This window comes from Haliotis rufescens, unplaced genomic scaffold, assembly GCF_023055435.1.
Source record: "Haliotis rufescens isolate VD_foot unplaced genomic scaffold, xgHalRufe1.0.p SCAF_14, whole genome shotgun sequence".
NCBI classification, from domain to species: domain Eukaryota; kingdom Metazoa; phylum Mollusca; class Gastropoda; order Lepetellida; family Haliotidae; genus Haliotis; species Haliotis rufescens.
The window spans coordinates 15,217,440-15,244,114 of record NW_025963824.1 but is presented as its reverse complement, the minus strand read 5'-3'; the positions used below and the strand labels follow the sequence as shown (position 1 = coordinate 15,244,114).

Below are 26,675 nucleotides of genomic sequence, written 5' to 3'. Positions count from 1 at the left end.
GGAAATGGGTGACACTCTTGAAAAAACAGAATGAAGAATTCATAGACCAGTTGAAGAAAACAGAAGCTATTGTAGATGTCCTGAGACAAGATGAGTGCATTGAAATATGAGAAACTGTGATGAGTGTGTATGTGGGCGTGGGTCGGGTGTGTATATGGGGTTTGGGTATGGGTGTATATGTGCGGGTGTGTGTAAGACGAGGGTAACGAGTCCAATCTTAACGTGAACACATGAAGGCAGTGTAACGAATGCAGTAGTATGAGCACTCGGATATACAACCTCAATCCACTATCTACATCATAGCCCGAGTGACCATAGCCTTGGTCAAGTGGATAGAGCGCCTGCCCGGAGAGCGGAAGGTCCGTTGTTCGGTCACCTGGTCACGCCATACCAAGGGACGTTTAAAGAAGGCACTTGTTGTAACCATGCCTGGCACTCGGCATTAGAGGGACTACACAAGGACTGCTCGGTTCGGACTCCGTATAATGTGCCTGAGTAAAGTAGCCATGTTAAACTTTATCTCATTGGCTAGCACTATAAAACCGACGGTAGTCAGGGCTAGCACAAGCACCCCCCCCCCCCCCCCCCACACACACACACACACGTGCATATTCGCCCCTACATGAGTAAAATAATCTTAAACGAGGCGTTTAACCACATTTGACCTCCCCTCAATCATAACCTAGACAGACCTGGTGTTGCGACACAAGATGCTTAAACGGTAGCCTGTGCACTGACAGATCCTGCCGCCACACATATATTGACAATGAAAGTTGGAAGGTATATTCGTATTGTCGTTTGTTAACGACCAACATCTTTTCTGATAGTTATTTTATTAGTTGGAAGGTATATTCGTATTGTCGTTTGTTAACGACCAACATCTTTTCTGACAGTGATTTTATTAGTTGGAAGGTATATTCGTATTGTCGTTTGTTAACGACTAACATCTTTTCTGACAGTGATTTTATTAGTTGGAAGGTATATTCGTATTGTCGTTTGTAACGACCGACATCTTATCTGATACTGAATATATTTCCAACAGGTATATGCGTATTACCATTAACCGTGTAATAATTTGCCGGAACCGGACTGAATTCAACACAACCGGACATTAGACATATCCGCAATCTCATTAAAATCAGATCTTAGTTTTCACGACCGCAAAACAAAGATCTGAGGACGAACGTCAGAACGACCTTTCGCGAATTTTCATCGACCAATGAAATGACTGACTTTGGCCAATCAGAAGGTAGCTTTCTCGAGCTTTACGACATTAGTTTCAAACTGGCGACTACGCCTCAAAACATATTTTGACGTATTCTCCATTAAAATTTTTAAAACTGATAAGAAGAACATGCTGGAATGGATAAGAGATGGCCTAGATTGTATGGATATAATCATAAAACCCGTAACTGTCCTTCGGAATACCCCGTGTTAAATATATCGTGGTTGCATGATTAAAAAACACATTCCGACTGTCACTTTCATGATCTGGTAAGCGACACTCTGATTGGTTGGATGAAAGGTCGTTCTGACGTGACCCTTAATGTGATGTCCTGAAGATCTGATTTTAATGAGATTGACATATCCGAGACAACTAGGTTGAACTGTATGAGTTTGTGCATATAAACGTTGAGTTTAGTAGAGATTCTAGTTAGTCAACATTCAGCATTGTAGAAAAGAGCAGATTACAAAACCTGACTGTGTTGGAATGATGTGCAGGTATAAACTCAAAATAACCCTATTTGTGGATTTGTAGCCATGTTGTCGAAGAGAAACTCATTGATTGCCTGATATCTATTTATTGTCTGTTAAACATAAAATAACACATGATGTGTATTGCCTGATATGGTGTGCCCTGGTCACATCTTACATCCAGTAACGAAAATAGGATTAATTAATTAATTAATTAATTCAATTTTATTCATGATCATGCCTAGCGCCTTCAATGAGTTAAATAACAATTGAACTGAATTATATCATAAATAATTCTATATAATTGAAAATTCCACCAAAATAACATTAAACAATTCAGTATTCCCTCAACATACATCTCACAAAGAATTCAAAGCCTGTTTTAAGGATGGACATAAAAGCAACAAAACCCTTTCAATATTCAAGAGAAATTTGATAGTACGATTCTGACTATAACATGAGCATTAATGATTAACAATCAAATAGTGATGATACCAGATTTTCGCGAAAAGGTGAGTGTATCCTGCCCCACAGAGGGCACCCGTCACATACACATGCAAAGGAAAGTCAATTGTTCACCTGAAAAATTAATGTGAACATTTGGTACAAGTCGAAATAGGGAATTGTATTGGACGTCATGTTTGCCACTAATGCGGCAAATTTGGAAATGTCCCCCAATTGTCTACAATAAACATTTTTGAAAGCTTTACTGAGGCCTTGAATGTTGTAATCTCGATCAAACACCTTCTGTGCAAGAGTCATATGGCACTCTTTGAAATCATTCTGGAACTTTATGCTTAGATCTAAATATGAAACATATGAGGCGGTCTCGCTGGTCTCATTTATTTCTATTTCAGGTCAGGTAAATCAATGGAAGGGAATTGGCTAAGTGATTGTTATTGAACGAGATCAAATCACCGATATACCTGAAGCTTTGGTTAAACTTCTTGGCCAAAATATCTTGCTTTGATCTTGCCAATCCGATCAGAAATTCCTATTCATATCCATAAAGAGACAGATACGCAAGAAGGAGAGCACAGTTGGTGCCCTTGGGGACTTCCAAGTTTTACATATATGTTATCAATGATGAAGTCCAGCATTTCACAAATTGTTTTCTCAGTAAACTGTAGATAGCATTTGCTTTCATTTTTGACAAAATTGTCCCGAATCTCTGAATATAGATACGTAACTATAACAAAAGCCCTATCAATCAAGGAATGACGTTTTTCCTAAAGTTTGGCATGTGGGATGGTGGTGTGCAAAGTTGAAAAATCATATGTTTTGACAAAATGGAACTGGTTCATTTCTGTGACAAGAAAATCCCTTGTGGTTTTAGGAATCCACATGGTATTAATTCCACTTGCGTCAAATACTGTATTTCAATCTAAAGAAAGTTCTTCCTTGATTGTACTAAGGATTATAATTAGCCTTTGAGACAGGGATTTGGTGGTACATTTTCTGGACCCAGCAATATATCTCTCTTTGCGTGGATTCACTAGAAAAGAGGAATGGATATGTCTTCAGGTTTTAGAGTCAAGTCAAAAGTTGATATCAGAAATGCATGGTTTGGGCAGAATTCTTCGCCAGTCAACATACTGACGTTATATGACTGTGGCCTTTATTTGATGTAATTTATGCCAAGTTCTTTGATCAAACAATTAATGTAGTGATGCTTACATACAATGGTTATGCTATTTGAGGCCTTGTCAGTGGGAACAACTACAAACTTGGAATGACAGCTGGCTGGGTATATTCCAATTCCGTTTCCTCTATTTAATTTTACGCATTTTACCAATAACATCACGCACTGACTCAACCCACTCCGAAAGAAATTCAACATGTTCCTCTTCTCTTTTGGACCATTTTTTGTCATATGCCGACAACATCCATAAGTTGTGAATCCAATTAGTAGGAGGTTGCTCGCGAAAGTTTGGTCCATATTTAGATATGTGACGAAGGTTGTTATTGTCAACTGAAGAGCACACTGCGCAATAGGGCGTTAATTAAAAATAACCTGCGAAATATAACAATAAAATCTGGGGCAAATATCCGTCAAAAAGGTCACGTCATCAAATGGGGATATCCATAGACACATGCAGGTGACAGTGCTCTCCTACACCTCGACGTCGGGGTGGACAGCAGGAATCGACATGGACAACCGTCTGATGTTATGTACAGCACCATTTCTTACAATCTGGTATTTGGGATCTACTGCAGCATCATCGATGTAATCGGCGTTACCGGCCATCATACCACCATCCTCTTTGTTCTCAGATGGTTAAATTTGTGAACATGTATACAAACAATCGACATTGTTTGCATACCGAAATCTGAACTATACCCTCGAATGTAGGCGACAACCTTTTGTGACACTTATTTATCTCTCCGAAGATATCGAACTTAATCCTGGACCTACAGGAGATAACTTTGATGAGCTGAAGTTTGCAATAAAGGAATCGGAAGCTAGATTAACCCCAAATATTGAATCTGTTAAAGCTGATTCAGATGTAGTTCATACGAACTCTTTATCGAGACGGGAAGATATATGGGGATCGTAAGAGAACTCAGAATTTGTCCTTTTTGTGATTTAAACACTGAAAAAAGTGAATGCTATTTCTTACCACCTTATCCGTTGTATGCTGAACTGAGAAATCAGTTCATTGATAATTTATCCGTTGCCGAATTTTACCGAAATCTGTTTCGTTAAGGTCAAGTAACAATGTAGTACTAACGAAACAATTGTCAATGTACATATTGCATGCTATGACGCTAAGAAGTTCCACATGTTTTACCTTATTAATGTATATACACCCATACCATACAACATGTACCTATAGGCCTATGGCCACTCGGTTTTATGAATAAACACTTATACTGAATAGAGAAGTCATCTGTGATTATATGACCTACAGGTTGATAGCCTTGCTTGAGGGCGAATGGTATTGAATACGCTCACCTGGTATGATTATTAGTTCAACACATCCTCATGATATAGTCGGACTCGTACAATCGAGTCCGCTTTTACAGAGATTTCTTGTGGTTATGGAAAGGGTTTTGTCTTTTTATTTATTGACATAGTACTGAACACATAGTAAATGTAGTTTTACAGTGACAGACATACATGTAGATTCAGGATGTCCTGTTATACTTATCTGAAGGTATCGTTTTAGCGCAATACATGGAATAAAAGACGAGAGGGTTTAAATTTTGATTCTTTTGTTTGTTCGTTGTTCACGCTGAACTCAGCTATATGACGGCGATCCGGAAATTTTGAAGTGGCGACAGACTTTGAAATGTTGTTTTGAAAATGATCAAATATGGCATTTACTGTATGTTGATATTCACATAATGAATTTCATAGCAACCTGTCCTTATGACAGGAAATAAATTATTTTTAAATCCACATTGATGATTTTTGTGGACATAAAACTTCCTAAATCCTTTATCATAGATGTCTTTCAAAATTTTCAGTTTATTGCGGCAGTCATTCTTAGTGTCACATTTTCCGTGGTACTCCACGAGAAACTGCCGGACTTTAGACAGTTCCCCTGATGAGATCATGTTGGGCAGCGCTGGCCATTCTGAGTGTTCAACGTCCATCTTGAGAACATCAATGAATCTCTGGAAAACAAAAGAAGGATCTTACTGTATCACAAATTATCCTTACACATTTAATAACATTTTTGGTTTGAAAATATGTGAAATAGGGTTCAATGTCGTGTTCAAGGTTATTTCACTTATAGCGACATGCATGCACGTGTATGTGTGGCTGACGTATGCATGTTTTATTGTGCTAGCCCACTTGGATACCATGCCACAGTTTAATGTGGATATCCCACGCAAATTATACTGACTCCGAGCCGATCCATCAATGTTTTACCCCTTCATGCCGAGCGCCAAGAAGGGTAACAACACCTGTCATCTTGTAACGTCATTTTGAATGACACGGCCAGGGGAGAACTGCTAATATGCGCAAAGAGTCCTTAGAGAGTCCATTCTCTCTGTCTTATCTCTGCTCTTCAGAAATTACTTTGGGATAACACGTTCATGTTAATACGTGGTTAAATTGTGTTAACTCAAGATAATTTCTTTACACAAATAACGGATTATGGCACACATAATATAAAACTTGGGGCGACTAAATGGGTCGGGTTGTAAATACTCATCAGTGGATTGTCTGGCAACAAACAAATGAATGATACGAATCTTCATCTTCCATTGGGGGTCATTTAAGTTAAACGTCCTCATTTCGCCTGAACATTGACAAGAGTAGAGACATTAATAACAAAAAGTTCTAAATTAGTTTGTGGAGGTTTCTTATTAATGATGTAAAATGTCATAATATTTCCGTATCACTGACCCCTGTGTGGTTCAACATTTTCTTGAAACTGGTCAGTGAATGAAGATTCCAGGGACCCTTCTTGTAGTCCTTTCCATCAATACCTAAACTTAAAAACCGCACCCGTGGTGATCTCTGGTAACTTTTCTGTTTCATACTGAAATATCATGCACGTGCCATTAATATATTACATCAGTAATCAGAGACATGGACATCAAATTCAATGGCAAAACTGTCCACAATGATCTGTTCCAAAAGAAAAACATTTTATCCCACGTCAGGTATTTTAGTTACAATGAATGTTGCCAACCGATCTCAATGGGGGTATATATATATATATATATATATATATATATATATATATATATATGTACGCAGTTTCACTGGGTTAACAAAACACTTGTATTGAATAAAAAAAAGAACATAACGAATCGAGTTACTTCCCTTTACCCAATGCGTTCGGACAAACTTGGTTCATTTCAGACAGTCCTCGTTATGAGTTCTTACCCCGTGGGGATTCCTGGTTAGAATTGGTCCTCAGCAACATATGCTGTTCTAAAGAGCCGACTTCATGATTCGGGTGATCAGGCTCGGTCATTTGGTTGATTGCATGTCATCGTACCCCCACGGCGGCTCAATATCAATCATTAGTTTCTCAAGGCTCAATTAATAAAAAGTCAGCCGACATTGCTGGAATATGGCGGAGTGTGATGTTAAACAACAAACAACCCAGTGGATAACGTATAAGTAGGTTTGAACAAGCGCCTGTACAAACCTCGGATCAAAGGAAAAGACGTCACACTCATAGTTTTTGGCCGTTTCATCGTCAAAAGAAAAATCGTTGTTGATTCTGCAGTAAAACAACAACAATATTACTTCACTGTGAAAAGTTTTAGAATATGCGTGTCTTATCGTGTAACCAGTTAGGTACAATACGGCGTGGGTATACATGCACGGCAGTGCACAACAGTTTAAAGTAATAGCTTTAAAGTCAGATCATTTATTCCGATACTATACATCAATCAAAATGAAGGATGGCCCTTCAAAGTACACAAACACGATAATTCGATTACATACAATTACATGAACAACTGTTTGTTTTCACACAATCGATAATTTAGATGCCTCGACGCTGATTGGCTGTTTATCATGTTTCCTGGTGCGGTAACAGATCTGAATTTTGTGAGATTATCTTTAAAGGGTCCGCGTTGTATAACTAAACATTTTTTGACATTTGAAAAGGACACCATAGTGCCCTAGATTCCGATTCAAAGTGTTTCGTTGGCTTCATACGTTGGACATGCCATTGTAATCGGTGTTTGTTTCTGTATCTAAGACAACTATATATTCCAGTCAGGTGACAACTCACCCAAAGGAATACACAATGCAAGGCTTTACTGGTCGGTATTCGGCGTCATCACATATCTCCCAGCCTCCGTCTCCGAGTTTGCCCATGCGCAGCTTTCGCTTGCACAACATATCTACGTTGTCAAGGTAACTGAATAACAAGAAGAGTTACACATCTTTACACACTGTAAAGTTCCAAATGGAGTAGGTGGTCTGGCTCTGTGATCCTGGTAGAATGTGTGCAATCGGACCCCGAAGGCATGGATCGTTGCTTGCAAGATCAAGCCCTGGATTGTCCGGTCCAGATTATTTACAGGCCAACACAATATAACTGGAATATTGCTGGGCAAAGAACTATTGTATCAATTAGTGCCCAAGAATTTCGCAAACTTGACTTTTATTGAGCCTGATTAACACAAATTGCACCCATGAGCGAGATATAGACAAAGGCGTAATCATGATATTTGTTGAAGCCCTTATAAAATTATTGTTCTTATCAGCATCAACGTCATGATTTGCACCAACGATATATGTTAGACCACCGTTTGCACATTGAAGGACTCACCTCTGTAAATAATTGTGGTGTTGCATTACAGTTGCCGTAACACTATGTCACAGTCACTGGCATGGTACTGAGAAGATTATCAGTACGAATCTGGGATTCGAACCCACTATCAACGGTTCTCCCTGATTAGGTTTCGAGGTTTGTCATACCCCTGCTCATGGATTTAACGAAATCGGTAAAACGTCTAAGACCTGCATCATGTCGGGCTTTCCTCCCACATCAAGCTGGTACGCCGTGATGTAACCGAAATACTGTTCAAAGAGGCAAAACACCAAACTCACTCACTAATTCACTTTCATTGCAAGAATATTGTACTGATTTCTGTCCACAGTAGTCAAGAATATTACACAAGTGTGTACGTTAACTCATGATAATATGTCCATTTTTGTTACTGTATCCACCAAGTACACCTACCTGTGGTACGTTTTGAATGCTTCACTGATGGACATTTTCTCTATTACATCTTTCTTCGGTAGGCGAACCTAAATCATGGAAATATATGTAATAATGTATGATACCAAATAATAATTGTTAAGACTCACATTCCACAAAGCAACTGAGGCGTTACGCCTATTGTAGGTTCGTCTTTAGGGACTTTAAAACTTCATTCCGGGTCAGAATATAGGTCCCCAAAAACCTATGCTTGTCTCCCTGTGGCGACTGCGGGTCAGAATATAGGTCCCCAAAAACCTATGCTTGTCTCCCTGTGGGGACTGCGGGTTAGAATATAGGTCCGCGGCAGCGTATAGTTCTCTCCCTTTTAGTGTTTCGGGTAAGAAAGATGTACACTTTAACGTATGCTTGTCTAAAGGGTCGACTTAATGGATCGGGTAGTCAAGCTCAGTAACTTGTTTGATTGCATGTCATCATATGTGACATCATATCTCGCAATTGTGTGAGATGTCAATCACTGAAATGTCTGGTCCAGACTAGATTACTTACAGGCCGCCGTCATATTAATAGCTGAAATATGAAGCTTAGTGCAGCGTTAAAAAACTAGCAAACAGTACTGGTCTCAGTTAATCCGGACACTCCTTGTTACGAACAGTACAGCAAATATGGACAGTACTGTTACATTACTCACGTTGGGTTAAGGCCCTTTTGCGGAAAACTTAATGGTGATCAGTATCGGTTTTAGATATGGTGAAATGGTTTCACGATCGGGAACTCAACAGTAAAACGACACAGCTATTTGAGGATGAAGAATTGTGTGGAATTAAGCCGTTGTCTCTTGAGGATGTTATGGACCTATAATTTCCTTTGGAGTAGCAATGCCATAAATGAGTTTCAAGTAGCGACACACGCATTGTTGAAGACTATGCAGGTATTAACTGAAATGAAAGCTGCTGCTCCTATCAATACGAAAACACTTGCGCCTAACAAAGAGCTGAATGATCTAAAGGACTATCCGATGTGCATTTGTAGAAGTGTCTCGGCCGAAGTTCCATGGATGGCCTCCTCGACCAAGATGAAGGAGGACGAAAAGTTGAAGGTGAGAGGCCCCTTATTTCGTCACAAAGCCTAGGTCGTCAGTGACGAAACTCAAAATCGAGGGTTGTCAACAATTGTATCTACGAACATCTAAGATGAAGCCTTTACCAGAACAGGTCAAGTTAACGCAATCGGTATCTGCAAATGCTCATCTACTTCAAAAGCTTATGGATTAAGGTGACGCAGAAATTACAGAAATTAAAGAGCATTTGGAATATACAGCAGAGATAAGGGATCTTTGCCAGATCTTCTTTCTACCATCGGTGATGCTGCTTGACAACTCACATCGTCATCAGCAAGCACAAAAAAACAGTGATTATTTGAACCAGAGCATTGAGACTATTGAGATATTGAAAGTTATTTTAAATATTACCAATCTGCTTCTGATCATGAGAATGCACAATTGGTTGAAGTTCAAATCATCACTTCAGAAATGAAGCTTGGGGTTAGGTAGCGGTGTATTAGAACCCTAGCTGCCTTGGTGCTATTACAAAAGGTTCAGGAATGTGAGACTGATTCGTGATTGTTTTGATCAACGCAAAAATACCAACATCAAGAAATCGATGCTGCTGTTAAATTGTTGCCAAAAAGTTTTATGGCAAGGATAGACATTACAGTGACTGATTGACTGGTGGTTTTACGCAGCTTTTAGCAATATTCTAGCAATATCATGGTGGTGGACAGTAGAAATGGGCTTCAGACACTGTACCCATGTGGGGATCGAATCTGGGTCTTCTGAGTGACGACCAAACGTTTTAACTACTGGACTACCCAACCCGCCCTAGATAGACATTAGAAACCAGTTATGAAGCAAATGGATTGAAACCGTGTTTCAAGAACGCTAATATTCCAACCTATATGGTGGATACAAGGTTTCCTTTGGGGACATCTAACAGACCAGATATATTCCACAGACTTTCTTCTTCGGTCAGAATAATGATGGAACACAGAGGTTTCATAGTGGTTGTGTATCCTGATGACTTTCCAGTGATTGGGGACAAAAAATCTCAGTAGTTCAATGCATTATTGCTGATAAGACAGTGCGGCCTTGTCAAAAGCTTGGTTTTCTTGGCATTGAAATTGACAGAACAAGTGGTACAGCCTAAATCCCAGGCTTTGGAGGAGGTTAAAGGACATTTGGCAAATTGGGTCAGCAAAAAGAAAAAAACGTGAACTTAATTGGGTTGCATGGATGGTTCATGGTGGACGAGCCTTCTTTTTCAGACTGATTAATTTAATAAACACCCGAAAAAGGCGCAGTCGTCATGTAAGACTCAATAAGAGTGAGTAGGCAGACATCATGAAGTCCTTTTAATTTCAAAGAAAAAATGGACCTCAGATGCATGTCAAGAGGGTAGCGCAGCACGTTATGGAACGGACAGGATCTATCGCAACCGAAATTTGGATTTTCCAGAAGTTAACTGATCACATATCAATGTTAAAGAAATCTTTATCGTCCATCTGTCAGCTAAACGGTGGTGCAGCAAAAGGAGAGCGGATTGTTGTACATAAGACAACGTGTTTACTATGTATGCTACTAATAACTTCACATGCAGAGGTCCATTGTGATAAGCACTGTGAACCACATGACTGATATTATTTCAATATATTGGCAGAATCAGTGGCACAACAGTGGCGTATGCTACAAACAGAACACCGACAGTTTAAACGAGCAACATATGCTGAGACTACAAAAAAGACCTATCCATCTATGAATAATGCTTAGGTATGATTCTGTTTCTATTTGGGTGTACGCCAGTGTTTGCAAATATGAGTACAATATTGCTGTTCACAGCATTTTAGCAGGATCCCTTTGTACCTCAAGTATTCCAGGATATCTGAAGGTACTGAGACTTTCACACCTCGAATTTGGATTGCAGAACCCCTTGGATAACTTAGAAGAGAAATCAATTTAGACAAGTCTTACTATGCTTCCTGAATCAGCCAGTGGCGTAAGTTCCAGAAAGAAGACCTATCTGTTGATGAAAGATGTTATTTTCCACAGCAGGGGAATTGACTACGGTGACTGTTCGACACACATCTACAAAAGCCTGACAGTTTGGACAACGTGTGCTTCGTTTACCTCTGGCAGCTGTTTCAAACATCAGACTGTGTCCTGTGTCAGCCTTGCATTGACCAGTATTGTGCTGCTATACAGAAGGCAGCAGTCCCCTTGTTCTCCGATATGAATGCTGGTGGTTGGGCCAAGTGCTTAACATACAATGGTTTTGATTGGACCTTGAATTGTCACCAGTTCTTGTGTGGTTACAAGTCAAGTGATTACAGTTGTCCCTCTTTTCGGAGTGGAGGTTGCTTATTTGCTTTCGAAGTAGGGGAGTCTAACACTCTTATTAAGCTCAGAGGTGACTGGCGCTCATCGTCCTATGAACGCTATGTCTGCATCACTGACAATAACTTGGCAAGACAACTTAATGAAGCAATCACATTTTGACTCTAATAATAACAAGAATTTTACTTAAGTTAAAAACTTGTTCTTCCACTTGGTGGTATTTGGGGTTTTGTTTGGAATTTGTTCTGTATTACCCCCAAATGATATTTGTTATTCTTTACATGTTGTTCATGTTTTGTATAGGTGCTATACATCACACTTTCTCCTCGACGATGTCACAGAGAAAGTACCGTCCTGATTAACGAGGTTTCACTGTGTAGGAAGTACGATAGAGAACGCTTTGATCCCACGTGCGTGGGATGGCAAATATCTTTATCGTTATATGAAATATAATGTTTTGTTAATTTTTGTTAATTGAAAAATCGTTAACTTGGAAACGCTAACTCTAACAAACGTGTGCATGTGTGCAGGATGATATGCGGGGAAATATTAATCAAGTTGCCTTGATTGGGTAATCTCCTGGATTAACAAGGGTTGACTTCAGTCATAACCTGAAGATGTAAGATTCATCATTAATTAACTAAAATGTCATTGGAATAAACATGTAATGACTCACAAATTTAGTTTATGCAACGTTATGTTTTAGATATTTTGTATGTAGGACGGGCCTAGCGAGGTTGTACCAAAGTTACTTTATTTGACACTATCTCATAGTATCTAGCACAGCACTTGTGGAGATTACTCGTGGCGATTCAGGGTAAGAATATAGATCCCCAGCAACAGGAGCGTGTCGTGAGAGACAACTAAATAGGTTGGGTGGTCAGGCTCAGTGACTTGGCTGACTGAATGTCGATACATTCCGTGGATCGGTGTTCATGATGTTTGTCACTGGGCTGTCAAGTCGATTTATTGCTGAGTGCGGCGTTAAACAACTAACAAACAAACAAATCAAGAACATTTCCCACTGTCCATTTCATTGGTTTCCAATGATTTTGTTGTTGTTTTGAAATGTTTTTAATCGTGTATTCTGGGCTTCTAAGTATGCTGCCCCTGTCTGAAAATAATACAACCCTCGATCACTCATCGATCTGTGAATTCGTAATGAATAAACCTGATGTTGACATGAAGATGGCGATTATATTGAGAATGTTTACATGAAGATGACCATGTCATAAATGGAATGTATACTTAAGAATTGACCTTCACTTTGTGTGAGTTTATTGTAGTATGAACCTTCATAGACTGAGGGCCAAACTATACAACTATACAATGTTTGGCCCCCACTCTATGAAGGTTCATACTCCAATGAACTCACACAAAGTGAAAGTCAATTCTTATAATTTTCTATCACAATTTCTTACCTCAAAGGATGTAGACCAAGATCGTAACACAATTTTATTTAGTACGTGTGACTTCATGTTTACGCTGACAGCCATACAACAACCAGCTATATCGCGGAGTAAAATAGTTCCTCAAAAAGAGAGGTGACATGGGCGTATGGATGCACAACTTGCTCTTCAGAAACATCTTACGCAGCACATGTGTTCAAATCATATCCTCATTAGATGAGAAATGTCTGTAAAGAACTACCTCAGTAAGTAAGTCACAATGACAGCGCGTCGTAATACATTTACATCAAGTACAAGACGTCAAAATGGCCGACACAATAAACGTGACGGGAGAGATTTCCGAAGTTGGTAGTGAATCTGTGGCGGTTACATGTGTTAGTCATCACTGATCAACTGGCCGATCATTGAAAGGTGAATAAAGATGCGTCAAACAGACACAAAGGTAAATACATGGATTGCTGGAGACGGTCAATGTCAGCCTAGGCACGGATCGAGTCGATACTACGATAGTTTAGATGTGCATTTCTTCGTTTGTTCATTAGGATGGGCCGTAGCGAGGATATTCGTGAACAATCATGCAGTCACGCTCACCGCATTTCTCAATGTATACTGAAACGCTGAGACCAAGAATAAAGGTTCTAAATGATCAGAAAGAACGCTTATGCATGTTTTCGTGCTAGGGAATTCCCAGGGGTTTCCCCAGGAATGTGGAAGTAGTCCGTCAGTGTTTACGTCATTTCAAGAACACGGTCTCGTGAAAAACGTATGAACGTCAAATTGTGTCGTTCATACACTTATGAACGTCAATTTCGCGGTCATGTGATCGACCTCTCGTCCAATGGAAAAGCCGTATATCGTGTAAACTTCAAATTAAAAAATTATATGTAGATGGCGATATTATATATAGAATGTTGACATTTAGGTGGATATATTATAAATAGACGGAATGATGTGAATAGTACCAGGCCAGTCTAGATGTGAATGGTATCAGGCTACTCTAGATGTGAATGGTAACAGGCTACTCTAGATGTGAATGGTATAAGCCCAACCTAGATGTGAATGGTATCAGGCCACTCTAGATGTGAAAGGTATCAGCCCACTCTAGATGTGAATGGTACCAGGCCGCTCCAGATGTGAATTGTATCAGGCCACTCTAGATGTGAATGGTATCAGGCCAATCTAGATGTGAATGGTATCAGGCCACTCTAGATGTGAATGGTATCAGGCTACTCTAGATGTGAATGGTATAAGGCCAACCTACATGTGAATGGTATCAGGCCACTCTAGATGTGAAAGGTATCAGGCCTCTCTAGATGTGAATGATACCAGGCCAATCCAGATGTGAATTGTATCAGGCCACTCTAGATGTGAATGGTATCAGGCCACTCCAGATGTGAATTGTATCAGGCTAATCTAGATGTGAATGGTATCAGGCCACTCTAGATGTGAATGGTATCAGGCTACTCTAGATGTGAATGGTATCAGGCTACTCTAGATGTGAATGGTATCAGGCCACTCCAGATATGAACTGTATCAGGATATTCTAGATGCGAATGGTATCAGACTGTTCTAGATGTGAAAGGTATCAGACAACTCTAGATGTGAAAGGTATCAGACCACTCTAGATGTGAATGGTATATGGCCACTCTAGATGTGAATGATATCAGGCCACTCTAGATGTGAAAGATATCAGGCCACTCTAGATGTGAATGGTATCAGGCCACTCCAGATGTGAATGGTATCAGGCTATTCTAGATGTGAATTGTATCAGGCTATTCTAGATGTGAATGGTATCAGGCCACTCTAGATGTGAATGGTATCAGGACACTCTAGATATAAATGGTATATGGCCACTCTAGATGTGAAAGATATCAGGCTACTCCAGATGTGAATGACACAGGCCACTCTAGATTTGAATGAAACAGGCCACCCTAGATGTGAATGATATCAGGCCACTCTAGATGTGAAAGATATCAGGCTACTCTAGATGTTAATGACACAGGCCACTCTAGATGTGAATGACACAGGCCGCTCTAGATGTGAATGATATCAGGTAAGTCTAGATGTGAATGGTATCAGGCTACTCTAGATGTGAATGGTATCAGGCCAGTCTAGATGTGAATGGTATCAGGCTACTCTAGATGTGAATGGTATCAGGCTACTCTAGATGTGAATGGTATAAGCCCAACCTAGATGTGAATGGTATCAGGCCACTCCAGATGTGAAAGGTATCAGGCCAGTCTAGATGTGAATGGTACCAGGCCGCTCCAGATGTGAATTGTATCAGGCCACTCTAGATGTGAATGGTATCAGGCCAATCTAGATGTGAATGGTATCAGGCCACTCTAGATGTGAATGGTATCAGGCTACTCTAGATGTGAATTGTATAAGGCCAACCTACATGTGAATGGTATCAGGACACTCTAGATATAAATGGTATATGGCCACTCTAGATGTGAAAGATATCAGGCTACTCCAGATGTGAATGACACAGGCCACTCTAGATGTGAATGAAACAGGCCACTCTAGATGTGAATGATATCAGGCCACTCTAGATGTGAAAGATATCAGGCTACTCTAGATGTTAATGACACAGGCCACTCTAGATGTGAATGACACAGGCCACTCTAGATGTGAATGATATCAGGCCAGTCTAGATGTGAATGGTATCAGGCTACTCTAGATGTGAATGGTATCAGGCCAGTCTAGATGTGAATGGTATCAGGCTACTCTAGATGTGAATGGTATCAGGCTACTCTAGATGTGAATGGTATAAGCCCAACCTAGATGTGAATGGTATCAGGCCACTCTAGATGTGAAAGGTATCAGGCCACTCTAGATGTGAATGGTACCAGGCCGCTCCAGATGTGAATTGTATCAGGCCACTCTAGATGTGAATGGTATCAGGCCAATCTAGATGTGAATGGTATCAGGCCACTCTAGATGTGAATGGTATCAGGCTACTCTAGATGTGAATGGTATAAGGCCAACCTACATGTGAATGGTATCAGGCCACTCTAGATGTGAAAGGTATCAGGCCTCTCTAGATGTGAATGGTACCAGGCCAATTCAGATATGAATTGTATCAGGCCACTGTAGATGTGAATGGTATCAGGCCACTCCAGATGTGAACTGTATCAGGCTAATCTAGATGTGAATGGTATCAGGCCACTCTAGATGTGAATGGTATCAGGCCACTTTAGATGTGAATGGTATCAGGCCACTCCAGATATGAACTGTATCAGGATATTCTAGATGCGAATGGTATCAGACTGTTCTAGATGTGAATGGTATCAGGCCTCTCTAGATGTGAAAGGTATCAGACCACTCTAGATGTGAAAGGTATCAGGCCACTCTAGATGTGAATGGTATATGGCCACTCTAGATGTGAATGGTATCAGGCCAGTCTAGATGTGAATGGTATCAGGCTACTCTAGATGTGAATGGTATCAGGCCAGTCTAGATGTGAATGGTATCAGGCTACTCTAGATGTGAATGGTATCAGGCTACTCTAGATGTGAATGGTATAAGCCCAACCTAGATGTGAATGGTATCAGGCCACTCCAGATGTGAAAGGTATCAGGCCACTCTAGATGTGAATGGTACCAGGCCGCTCCAGATGTGAATTGTATCAGGCCACTCTAGATGTGAATGGTATCAGGCCAATCTAGATGTGAATGGTATCAGGCCACTCTAGATGTGAATGGTATCAGGCTACTCTAGATATAAATGGTATATGGCCACTCTAGATGTGAAAGATATCAGGCTACTCCAGATGGAATGACACAGGCCGCTCTAGATGTGAATGAAACAGGCCACTCTAGATGTGAATGATATCAGGCCACTCTAGATGTGAAAGATATCAGGCTACTCTAGATGTTAATGACACAGGCCACTCTAGATGTGAATGACACAGGCCACTCTAGATGTAAATGATATCAGGCCAGTCTAGATGTGAATGGTATCAGGCTACTCTAGATGTGAATGGTATCAGGCCAGTCTAGATGTGAATGGTATCAGGCTACTCTAGATGTGAATGGTATCAGGCTACTCTAGATGTGAATGGTATAAGCCCAATCTAGATGTGAATGGTATCAGGCCACTCTAGATGTGAAAGGTATCAGGCCACTCTAGATGTGAATGGTACCAGGCCGCTCCAGATGTGAATTGTATCAGGCCACTCTAGATGTGAATGGTATCAGGCCAATCTAGATGTGAATGGTATCAGGCCACTCTAGATGTGAATGGTATCAGGCTACTCTAGATGTGAATGGTATAAGGCCAACCTACATGTGAATGGTATCAGGCCACTCTAGATGTGAAAGGTATCACGCCTCTCTAGATGTGAATGGTACCAGGCCAATCCAGATATGAATTGTATCAGGCTACTCTAGATGTGAATGGTATCAGGCCACTCCAGATGTGAACTGTATCAGGCTAATCTAGATGTGAATGGTATCAGGCCACTCTAGATGTGAATGGTATCAGGCCACTTTAGATGTGAATGGTATCAGGCCACTCCAGATATGAACTGTATCAGGATATTCTAGATGCGAATGGTATCAGACTGTTCTAGATGAGAATGGTATCAGGCCTCTCTAGATGTGAAAGGTATCAGACCACTCTAGATGTGAAAGGTATCAGGCCACTCTAGATGTGAATGGTATATGGCCACTCTAGATGTGAATGGTATCAGGCTAGTCTAGATGTGAATGGTATAAGGCCACTCTAGATTTGAATGGTATCAGCCTACTCTAGATGTGAACTGTATCAGGCTACTCTAGATGCGAATGGTATCAGGCTGTTCTAGATGTGAATGGTATCAGGCCTCTCTAGATGTGAAAGGTATCTGGCCACTCTAGATGTGAATGATATCAGGCCACTCTAGATGTGAATGGTATCAGGCTACTCTAGATGTGAATGGTATCAGGCCACTCCAGATGTGAATGGTATCAGGCTATTTTAGATGTGAATTGTATCAGGCTATTCTAGATGTGAATGGTATAAGGCCACTCTAGATGTGAATGGTATCAGGCCACTCTAGATGTGAATGGTATCAGGCCACTCTAGATGTGAATGACACAGGCCACTCTAGATGTGAATAATATCAGTCCATTCTAGATATGAATGACACCAGGCCAGTCTAGATGTGAATGGTATGAGGGTTCTCTAGATGAGAGTGGTACCAGGCCACTCTAGATGTGAATATCAGGCCAGTCTAAATGAGAATGGTATCAGGGCACTCTATATGTGAATGACACAGGCCACTCCAGAAATGAATGGTATCAGGCCACTCTAGATGTGAATGGTGCCAGGGAATCTCGATGGGAATGGTATCAGTAAAAGTAAAAGTAGGTTATTCCAAACATAAAAATAGAAATGAAACATTTAGAATAAATTAATAAATACAATGTGGTTATACAAGAGAGAAGTGGGTACGGTTGAGAAAATGGTATATGGCAAAGCATCTTTCTGTGCCGAGTTGCGTCCCTGTGTCAGGATCCAGTTTTTGCGGGCACGTAATCCAGGTTTGCCCTGATTATGGTCCTCACTATTTCTCCCTGCGCTAACCTCACACGTCATCACATCACTCACATGCATGATGTTCCAAGTTACCTTAAACTAGATTAAATGACATACAAGTAAGTTGGTGATTTTTGTTTAACGCAGCTTTCAACTGTATTTCAGTTATGCCACAGGATGTTCGCGTTGGTGAAACCCATGAGCAAACTGGGATTCGAACCAAGGATCATAGTTTTTACTGGGACGCATAACGGACGCAATTCCGCACAGCCCGAAGCGTTTACTAGATGGAACTCATGAACATGGCCATGGTGCTGACAAACCTAGAAACATCACCAGGACTATGCAGGATCAGAACCCCAGATCACAGGTTTCCGGCACTTCTAAGGGAGACAACTCTGAACGATAAATTTTAGGCGCCTTAGATTGCTGGCCCACCCCTGCCGCCTCATAAGAGATAATGAAAGGTGGTGCTATACCTGTCCTTGCTGGCGAAGATCCTTGAGTGGTCCATCCATGTTTTCTTCTGAATGCAACGCCCAATTTGATTTTCGGTACTGAAGTAGAGATTTTTCAACATTCTTTGAACGAATAATTGTTTTTTTAAACTATACGACTGCTCAGGACTTACAAGTGATTAATTCGATTTCATCGTTTATACTTTGAAAGCTACTGTTACTAAGGTTACTTTTGTCTCATTTATGTCATGTAGTTGCCTGGTCACCTTGAGTTGGGTCCTGGTACTAGCATCTAGATGGGCCTTCTGTTCTGTGACTCGATACTGGAAAAAGAAGAGGCTCCAACTTTTAATTTCATTTTATGTTTAAGAATAAAAACATCACCATTAAATTTTATAATAGCTCAGTTCAACTTTACACATTAAAGTAGTAAAACGCCTAATATAAGCTTTAACTGATGTCTTTAGCATGGCGTGGAGTGTACTCAATATTGCATACAAGAGACAGTGCCATTAATATCAGTCAATCCTTATAAATCAATTTAGTGACATTTTCACTTGAAAAGAGGAACATCGGAAACAAATATCACAATGTGCTTAAAATCCCAATTGGCGAATGAATACATGTAAGTGACAGTGTAAACACCATTTTCAACACTGTCAATAAAGCGTCACCCCTAATTAAATTCAACCAATCAGAAGCGCGTAAAACAACTGGTAGTGGGCAGGTAAACAGACAATGACCTTATTGACGTGAGATTGAGATTGTGGATTTCACAAAAAGATAAAAAACAGTGATTGAGCAAAATCTTTTCTGTACTTTATCTAGAATACTTTGAAGTGTTCCTGTGTTCTTCGAGACAGAATAAACACATGTGCATGACGACACGGAATATAGTAATGACCGCCATTGTGGCCCATCAATTATTGGTAACATATATCGCGCCATGCGGCGCATCAATTACTAGTAACAAATATGTCTCCGCGTTGCGCGTCAGTAAGTCCTTCTTCATCTGTCAGCGGCGTTTGAAACAATAGACCATGCAAGGTTATTATTTCGTTTGGAAAATGACAATGGTTTGAGCAGCACTGTCCTGGCGTGGTGTTCCTAGTAACTGACAGGTAGGACACACTCAGTTCGGATAAACAAGACTGTCGAACAGCGAACGTCTCACATGTGGTGTGCCTCAAGGGTCTGTGCTGGGACTGATCTTGTTCACCATGGGCATTCGGTAGGGCATTTGATATCAGAAGGGCATGTGGCTCATCGCTTTGATGCAGAGGATTCACAATTAGTTGATAGTTTCAGTCCCCTCCTCGACAATCAGATTTCATCTTTGAACAAGATGGAAAGTTGTCCAAACAATGTCAAATCCTGGATGACTGCCAACATGCTTAAGCTGAATGACGATAAAGCAGAAGCAATCGTAATCGCTCCGCCCGAGAGACAGCATAAATCTCTTCAAACCAACCTCACAATTGGACAATCCTTGATTCCTTTTTCCTCACTTGTCAAAACCCTTGGTGTATTTATTGACTCCATTCAAATGACCAACTTCTCCTGTATGTTCCAAAATACAGACCAAAGTCCTTCGGTGCTCGATCCTTCTCTCATGCTGGTGGAACGCCCTTCCTTTCAGCCTCAAAAGTGCAACTAGTATCACTGTGTTTCAGTCTGGACTCAACACATACCTTTTTGAACGCTACAACTGAATGTGTATATTTTTACTATTTTATTGTCCCCTCTCTGTTGTACATATGTACATATACTGAATTTTGCGCATTGAGCATGTCCCTCACTGATGTGGATTTTGTGCTATATCATTAGAAACGGACTCGACAAGGAGATTCTAGTTTTTTTTAGTGTGGATCCTCAATTGGCAATAAGTTCAAGGTCATCCATGTAAAGGAGGTGAGTAAGGGGTCTTGAGGATATGTGCTGAGGAGGTCCAGGATGATAACCTCCCTCTTTGCCAAGCCAAAAGCTTAAAGGATTTAATGACAAACAGAAGAGCAAAGGACTGAAAGAATCGCCGTGCAATATTCCTCTTCTAATAGAAATGGGTTCCGAATCGTAATCACCACCTGCCCCTGCAAATACATCTCAAGTTGAGTTGACCAGCAATTCAATAAAGACTTGAGTAAAACAAGCAGTCGCTCGGGGAGGTCAATACATTCTAGTGACTTCAAAATCCATTCGTGAGGTACAGTATTATTATTATTATCATTATTATTATTTACATTTTTGCCATGTTTTTCCTCAATCTTGTCAATCACATTAGTGTCAAAGGGGACAGAAAATTCAATGATATAAATGATTTCATTGGATTTATCAAAAAGGACAAGATCAGGTTTGTTGGCCTGGATAGGTCTGAGGCTGTAAATGGGCCTATTCCAAAGGATTTTGTATTTATCATTTTCCATGACGCCCTCTAATATTATCATTATTATCTGTAACATATCGCTCCAGACAAATGCAATATAAATTGCTGTCTAATGGAACTGCCACTTTGGCGAGATGTTATCATGAACATTTTATCCTTATTATGGATGAAGCTACGCACTGCTGATTTGTTGAAACGAATAAACACACAGGAACAAACACACCGTAATAATGCAGAGTGAGTTGAAGTTACGGCGTCCCAGAGTGTTCAGAGCTATAGATATAATGATAAATCCCATCCCTTCTTAACTCTTTGTTCTGTTCCCACAACTGAAAGAAAACCTCACCAGCTCAATGACACAATATGAGCTGCGAACAGTTTGCCGTGCCTAAAAAGGCAGCTACAAAGCTAAAACCATTTCCGTGTCACCGAAACTTGCATACTAAAAATTCGTAAATGGGATTTACAATTCGGATATGACCTTACCTGCAGAATTTTACCAACACAAAGACTTTAATTACAATAGCCTCCTGTGAAAGCAGTAAAACCGCTGTTGCGTCGTGGATTCATAGCTATGTTTTCATCTTATTAATATTTGGGGGACGGGTGGCCCAGTCATCCACAGGGCCGCAATTCGCTGTGCAGAGTTCCGTACCGTAGGTCTCTCAGAAATCCATGGTCGGGGGTTCGAATGTCGTGTCTTGAAGCAGACTAACCCTATTGAAGTACACTTGTATGGGGAAGAATATCTAAATCATTTGCTCACATTCTGTTCTCATAACAAAAGTAGCATTGTTTGACTATTGCATGGGTTATACACACATATTGTTTCCCGAATTATGTGCAAACAATTTTGTATTTTATGTGCACCACCCTCACAACCACTTTTTTATAAGACTGTGCACCCCTCTTCTTTTCAAACCAGTTATGAAATGGATTGGAGAGCAACTCACCTGAGTGATGATAAGAAAAAGGGCGCCACAGCCAAACCCAAACATGAATCCGATAGGTGCGATTTTCAACTTCATTCTCCCCTCACAACGAGACGTCTCTGTGCAGCCACCAGGCGAATATCCAACTGTGGTCAGGATATCAGAGTTTACAGAAATCGAAATGACGTCATATGTATAACAACATCACGACTTTGCATTGTATCCACCAGGAAGTAGACCACGTTAGCAGTACAACGTGCAAATGAATATACATTGTAGTCAAAACCCGATTCTACTAATTCGAAGTCGTTTGAGCCTACGAGTCCTGTTAATTCGAATCAAGCGAGCGATGATATTTGAAATGAAAAGTATATGTTTCAAATAGGAAATGGTCAATATAATATTGTGAATGTTGTGTGCTAGAAAGCACTCATATGTCGTTATCTATCAGACCAGCAAAACATACGTGTAGGAGTGTGTATACAGATCCGATATAGGAGTGTACAAACAGATCCGATATAGGAGTGTATATGAAGATCTGATATAGGATTGTGTATACAGATCCGATATAGGAGTGTACAAACAGATCCGATAAAGGAGTGTATATGCAGATCTGATATTGGAGTGTGTATACAGATCCGACATATGAGTGTATAAACAGATCCGATATAGGAGTGTACAAACAGATCCGATATAGGAGTGTATATGCAGATCTGATATTGGAGTGTATAGACAGATCCGATATAGGAGTGTACATTCAGATCCGATATTGGTGTGTATATACGGATCCGATATGGGATTTTAATCTTTATGTAAACAAATACAGACTCATTTTAAGCAGAGCATTACAAAGGCATTAGTTAATGCTGCGAATGATAGCAACTGTACAACAATTTTGAGACTTGTTAAACGTTATATTACCGCACGCTCGCAGGACTCTAACATCGCACCCGCAACTTGGGTAGATTATTTTAAGGAATTACTTAATCCAGTGTCAATAGGGGATGAGAATTTCTCAACTGAAGTCAGTGAGTTTCTTCAACATCATAATGATAGCTTTTATTGATTTCGAAAAGCATTTGATATGGTTGATAGGAGTAAGTTAATGTATATTTTATTGCAAAATGGTATTCATGACAAGTTTTTATGTATTATTCAGAGTATGGGTAATCATGTTAAAGCAACTATAACATACGATTATGGCAAGAAAATTACTGAGTATTTTGATAGTTCATGTGGGGTAGTTCATGTGGGGTAAGATAATTCGTTTTCTGTTTTATGCAGTTAAAAGTATAAATATATTAACACTGTAAACGTATTCACTTGAAAGTCATATACCACCTTCGAACTTTGCGAGCGAGTTGAATGTTCTATGTCCATTGGAACGAAATATAGTACGAGTGTATACCTTTTTTTATTTGGTGAAATACACGTACGTTAGGTAAATATGACTATAAAACGAATTTCTTTTTAATTCCTTTCATTCAAAATGTCTTTGGAAATGAAATCATGCTTGAAATATAGAGCTGACTTGATGGGAGATGCAACGGTAGCCAGCTGTGACTGTACATGTGGACACACACTGCACCGATTACAACATACATGTAGGATCTTTGTACAAGGAGATATATACAGGAAATGATGAGTAGCAATTCCCTGTGTAGAAAGTACATGTTTACAGTTCTGCTTTCTGAGACACACTGATGTAAGTATCTACCACAACTAACAATAAATCTATATAATGAAATTAAAAAAATAACTCTCTGCTGAAATGTGTGGTGCCAATCTTTCGATTGGGTAAGAATCGTACAATGTATGACTGGACGACTCAAATATTCATAACCGATACAGAGAAAACAGCCAGATTTTAGTCACAGCGCTATCACATGACAACTGAAAATTTTAATTAGCAGATAAATTAGGGTAGGTGACTACATGTACGTGTTTCCTATTGTATGTACTGTTATATGTATCTATGTAAATAATTTTGTGAGGTGAGACTCAAATGAACAATCTGTCTGTATGTTTGTAAATTAGGCCGACTCTGTAATTAGATACGACTTTCTCTTAGGCGAATGACATTGTGTATTCAAGAGTAAACTGTCCTGATTATAACGAGAAGATATTTTACTGAAGGCATCAGTCAATCCGCATATACAGAGAGACAATATCAATGAATTGCGGTTTCTAACATCATCTACGCGTATTCGTGTCCGCGATCATTAAGTAAATTATAAAAAGAATATATACAATATATGTTTCTGTATGTTCTAATAGCTACAGGGCATATACGGATAAGACATTATACAACGCACTAGTGAGAAAATGGGAATTATCATAAGAAGGCTGTTCTGTTTTTCTGATCAAATCTACAAGCTGCATTCGTGTCCGAATATTCACTCAATTCTGCATCAATCGGAGGAATATTATATCATCAATTTTCGAGCATCCCTGCAACCAAATATAATATTGTCGATATATGTGGTATATACCTTCAATGTAAAGTTCTACATGTGAAAACTCAAAACCCAAGTATACTTCTCGGAGTTTGTTATCACCTGTGTCTGTGACTCGGTTACAAATGATAGTGTATAACTTCTCCAGCACAATGAACATGGATGGAAATCAAATGTTCATATAAGGAAGGTGATGACAACTGAATCACAAAACTACTCGGGATATAAATGGGGGGATTGCTAACTTTTAGATCTTTCACTAGAGTGTAATAACCACATGTATACCTTGTTTACACACTATTTACACACGCATTTAACTTTATTAAATATATTTTCTCTTGAGAGTTGACCACAGTTTACACATTATAAATGTACATCGTGTTGCCACACTGCCACATTTGCCACACTGAATTGATCATTCTGAACATAATATGGTTATACACCGGTTATCAAATAGTACATGTAATGCACTTCATATTGTTATCAAGGGTAACTGTCTGGCCACGCTAATCAGGACGCCCCTCCATACATGTACATTGTATGTGGTTTTTAACCAAGTACATGTACATTGTATGTGGTTTTTAACCAAGTACATGTACAATGTATGTGGTTTTTAACCAAGTACATGTACATTGTATGTGGTTTTTAACCAAGTATATGTACATTGTATGTGGTTTTTAACCAAGTATATGTACATTGTATGTGGTTTTTAACCAAGTACATGTACATTGTATGTGGTTTTTAACCAAGTACATGTACATTGTATGTGGTTTTTAACCAAGTATATGTACATTGTATCAACTGTGATATGACCAGTGTCAACGCGGTATTTATCTAACCACTACATTAGTATATCCTGACATATGTAGACAAGAGACACGATTTAAGTGGATCATAAATCAAATATTCATGACAATAAAGATATTTAGTGGCAGCATTATTATAGCAAGGAATATTTTACAAACTGGTGTTTACATGCATTTATCAAATATTACATGTACCTCAATCCTTTCACAGTATAGCATCATAGTCTACATTGTACATGTATGGAGACTATTGTCATGTGTTGACGGCGTGAAGTCCCATATAATTCCTAATTAGTGCCATAAAGCAATAGAAACGGTTTCGCAGAAATCCGCGGTTTGCAAATCATTTACGAATTATTAGCAACTTATCCGCAATTTTGCTGGAGAACACGATAACTGACTTTTGCGACGTAGTGTTGAAGTGTACATACAGACCTGATAAACAACACAAAAAATAATTATATCCGAGGTTTTACGAATAAGTGACACTCATAGAGGAAAATTCTTTTTGTTTAATTTCCTGTCCGTTTTGGTCATCTTTAAACACACACACACACACACCTGTCCCTAGTTCACACAACTGCTGTTCTCTTCTCAGTACGTATATTGATTTAATTATATTGTTCTGATATATGAAGCTGATTAAAATTAGTTTTGAGTATTCCTTTTAAACTAGAGTTTAAGTGTTAAACAAACCAAAGTCCAAATTAATCAAGTACGATAGAGAACATACCTTCAGCGTGGAGGAAGACAGCTTAATTCCTTGTCGAAGTTATGTATCCAGGCCAGACCGGTGTCACGAAATATATTCGCCCCCAGAATAAAATCTCCCCCCGGCGAATTTATACCGGTACAGTTCCGCCCCTCTCGAAATAAACTCTCCCCCCACCTACGAAATAAAATATCACCCCAGAATATCACCCCCCCCCCCCCCCCCCCCGCCATTTCGGTCGTTTTATAAATACTTGCCATGCTTGTGTA

General features: G+C 39.7%; 1 protein-coding gene across 1 annotated transcript; it reads right to left on the bottom strand.

Moving 5' to 3' along the window:
• Positions 1-1,478: 1,478 nt before the first annotated feature.
• Positions 1,479-26,471, bottom strand: LOC124117920 (probable methyltransferase-like protein 24). The gene is made up of 9 exons (XM_048395055.1): positions 26,428-26,471; positions 22,454-22,578; positions 19,384-19,440; positions 19,139-19,216; positions 8,361-8,428; positions 7,404-7,532; positions 6,810-6,884; positions 6,056-6,191; positions 1,479-5,316 (listed from the first exon to the last, which is right to left on the bottom strand). The coding sequence occupies exons 2-9, from the start codon at positions 22,526-22,528 to the stop codon at positions 5,020-5,022; spliced, it is 915 nt and encodes a 304-aa protein (XP_048251012.1). The 5' UTR covers positions 22,529-22,578; positions 26,428-26,471; the 3' UTR covers positions 1,479-5,019.
• Between the last annotated feature and the right edge of the window lie 204 nt (positions 26,472-26,675).